The sequence below is a fragment of the Berghia stephanieae genome, chromosome 5 (genome assembly GCF_034508935.2).
Source record: "Berghia stephanieae isolate SIO BIC M18660-M18661 chromosome 5, UCSD_Bste_1.3, whole genome shotgun sequence".
NCBI lineage: Eukaryota > Metazoa > Mollusca > Gastropoda > Nudibranchia > Aeolidiidae > Berghia > Berghia stephanieae.
This window is the reverse complement of record NC_088364.1, coordinates 71,521,509-71,524,008: the sequence shown is the minus strand read 5'-3', so window position 1 is coordinate 71,524,008 and position 2,500 is coordinate 71,521,509. Positions and strand designations below refer to the sequence as shown.

The 2,500-nt window shown below is 36.9% G+C and overlaps 1 protein-coding gene across 2 annotated transcripts in view; it reads right to left on the bottom strand.

The window, feature by feature from the left end:
* Window positions 1–2,500, bottom strand: part of LOC144973548 (cGMP-specific 3',5'-cyclic phosphodiesterase-like) — a 234,376-nt gene that overhangs the window by 14,654 nt on the left and 217,222 nt on the right. For both annotated transcript variants that reach the window (XM_078916105.1, XM_078916106.1), the window contains 2 exons: window positions 1,191–1,334; window positions 297–440 (listed from right to left, as the gene is read on the bottom strand). In XM_078916105.1, coding sequence (XP_078772231.1) covers window positions 297–440; window positions 1,191–1,334 — 288 coding nt within the window. The remainder of the gene's footprint in view (window positions 1–296; window positions 441–1,190; window positions 1,335–2,500) is intronic.

Here is a 2,500-nt window from a genome sequence, read left to right as displayed (position 1 = left end):
ACAATGAATAAATAATGGATAATAAATAAATATAACAATAGCTAAAAAAAAACCCCCCACAAAAACAATCAAACAAACAAACAAATAAGCAAACAAAAGAAAACAAAACAAAAACAAACAACCCCCCCACCCAAAAAAAAGAAAAAAAAAAAAAAAAGCGGGGACGTTTATAAACCAAGAACTGTTCATGTTCGATGTGCTTGCCCATATTCGTATATTTCCACAGATGAAACCACATCTCCCTTTCATTACAGTACAACTCGTCCCTGCCAAAGACTACCGACTGTCAAACATACCTTCAATTTTTTGGCGTCTTCCTCCGGGGCGATAGCGTGATAAGACATCACCTCTAAGGCAACTCGCTGCTTGGCCACTGCTCTGACCGCTGTCTCGTACATCTGGGTATTGTTAATGCCCATGCCACAGAAGATGGCGAAAGCCTGGACGAAGAGATAAGAAAGAGAAGATATGCGTCAGTGCATGACATAATCACTCGAAAGATGAAAATTTTGGATTTGCATTTTTAAAAATTTTGCATTTTCTGAAAGAATATGCTCACCAGAGCATTTTAATCTTTATTTGAAGTAAATCGGGTGGTTTTTCATGAAGTTATGGTCAGATGTATGGGAAAGGTATCCAGCAACTTTTCTCAAATTTTATACGTTTTCAACATGATTAGCTGTAAAAAATATTTAGAAGTGAAATTAAGCTTTGAAATTTCCCGAAGATGTACAAAAAGGGTTGGTTTAATCAATTATCACAATAGCTCATTTTTTGATAAAAATTGACCTTCTAACTAAACTTGGCAATATCTCAGTTCCTACCTTTTCACCATCCGACTGATTATGTAATTCATTGTAACTTTTAGTTATGAATCTGGGTATATCCGGAGTCATGCTTAACGAGACTAAGGATTTGTGATTCTGTATATTTGCCCATTAAACTTTTCATACAGCTTAAATCAGTGTCAGATAAGCACTGGATTATGTCTGCAACATAACGAAGAACTGAAAGTAGATAAACAATAATATAAGTACTCCAGTATTTGTCGATAGAAGAATAAAAGAGAGATAGCGAGATAGAGCTAGCTAGCTAGATAGGTAGATAGATGGAGAGACGGAGAGACAGAGAGAGAAAGAGAAAAGAGAAATAAAGTGGAATTTTAAAAAATCACGTTCACCGCGACTCACCTCAAACAGATTTTCATCATTCTTGTTGAAGGACGTACCGTCCATCTTGTTGATGAGTTGGCTGACCCCAATGACCTTTCCATGGACGTTCTTGATCGGCATGCACAGGATTGATCTCGTACGGAAATTGGTATTGGCGTCAGCCTAAATTGAATGATAGATATTGATAGAAATCAGTTCATCAATATAATATTATATTATTTTCATGACATTAGTGGCCGAGTGGTTAAGATATTGCACTGTGACATGGAAGGTCCTGGCTTCCAACCCCGCTTCAGGCTCTTTTGTTTTTTTCCTTGGGCAAGATTATTAACCCCAAATTTGCTCAATTTGGACAACATGGATGACTCCTGTTGACATCAGACATTGTTTGATGGATTATCTATATTCATTCATGGAATATCTAGGCGACGGTATCTCACGGTACCACTGCAAAGGGCGTATTTATTTATTTTTAAAAAAAATGACATAATAAGATCTCCACATATCCATGATAAATAGCGCATAAATAAAGGATCCAAACGTTTAGTGCAATTTAAAAAAAAAAAAAGGAAAGATTCCTTTTGGAGCCCCATTGGACAGGTGGCCTTAAATCTCAACTTTCACAGGTTCGAATGGATTCTCTTATAACTTCTCGTCTGACGCTTTAACAAATGGAGTCCCGAGGGCTCCAATTTTAATATGAAGAATACTTGTGCGGCTATGTGGTCTAGTGGTATGACACTCGCTTTCGGATAGGAAGGTCCTGAGTTCGAGCCTCGCTCGACGCATAGTTGAGTCCTCGGAAAAGACTCTTTACTCACATTCTCTCACCGTACTCAGGTGTAAAATGAGTACCTAGCCGTTAACAGCGTTGTCTTTGTCCGAAAAATTGTAATATCGCCTAACAGGCGTCATGTCTCGTCCTACATGTTAAATGTTGCTGTTGACCAGGGATCCCTTGTAAAGCGCTTTGAGCACGTTAGTGGATATTGCGCTATATAAAAGCTCAATTTAAAAAGACAATTTTTTTTTACTTAAATCAAAAAGAAGGGTTGCCAGATGTAGGTTGAAATTAAATGCCAAATTAGTCACAAAAAATACCAAATGGTCTGAAAAAAATGCCAAATTGTTGATAAAATGCCAAACTTGTCCAGGCATGACTTTTCCTTTTAAAATGCACATTATTACAAAAGTGGTAGACAGGGAATGTTTAGTTCCTTTATACCCTGTCCCGTGTAAGTGTCTTGATTTAATTTTTAAAAATCCGTTATAGGTTGAAAATTGGTACAATTTGTGAGACTAGTGTTAAATTATCTATTGAATAGGAA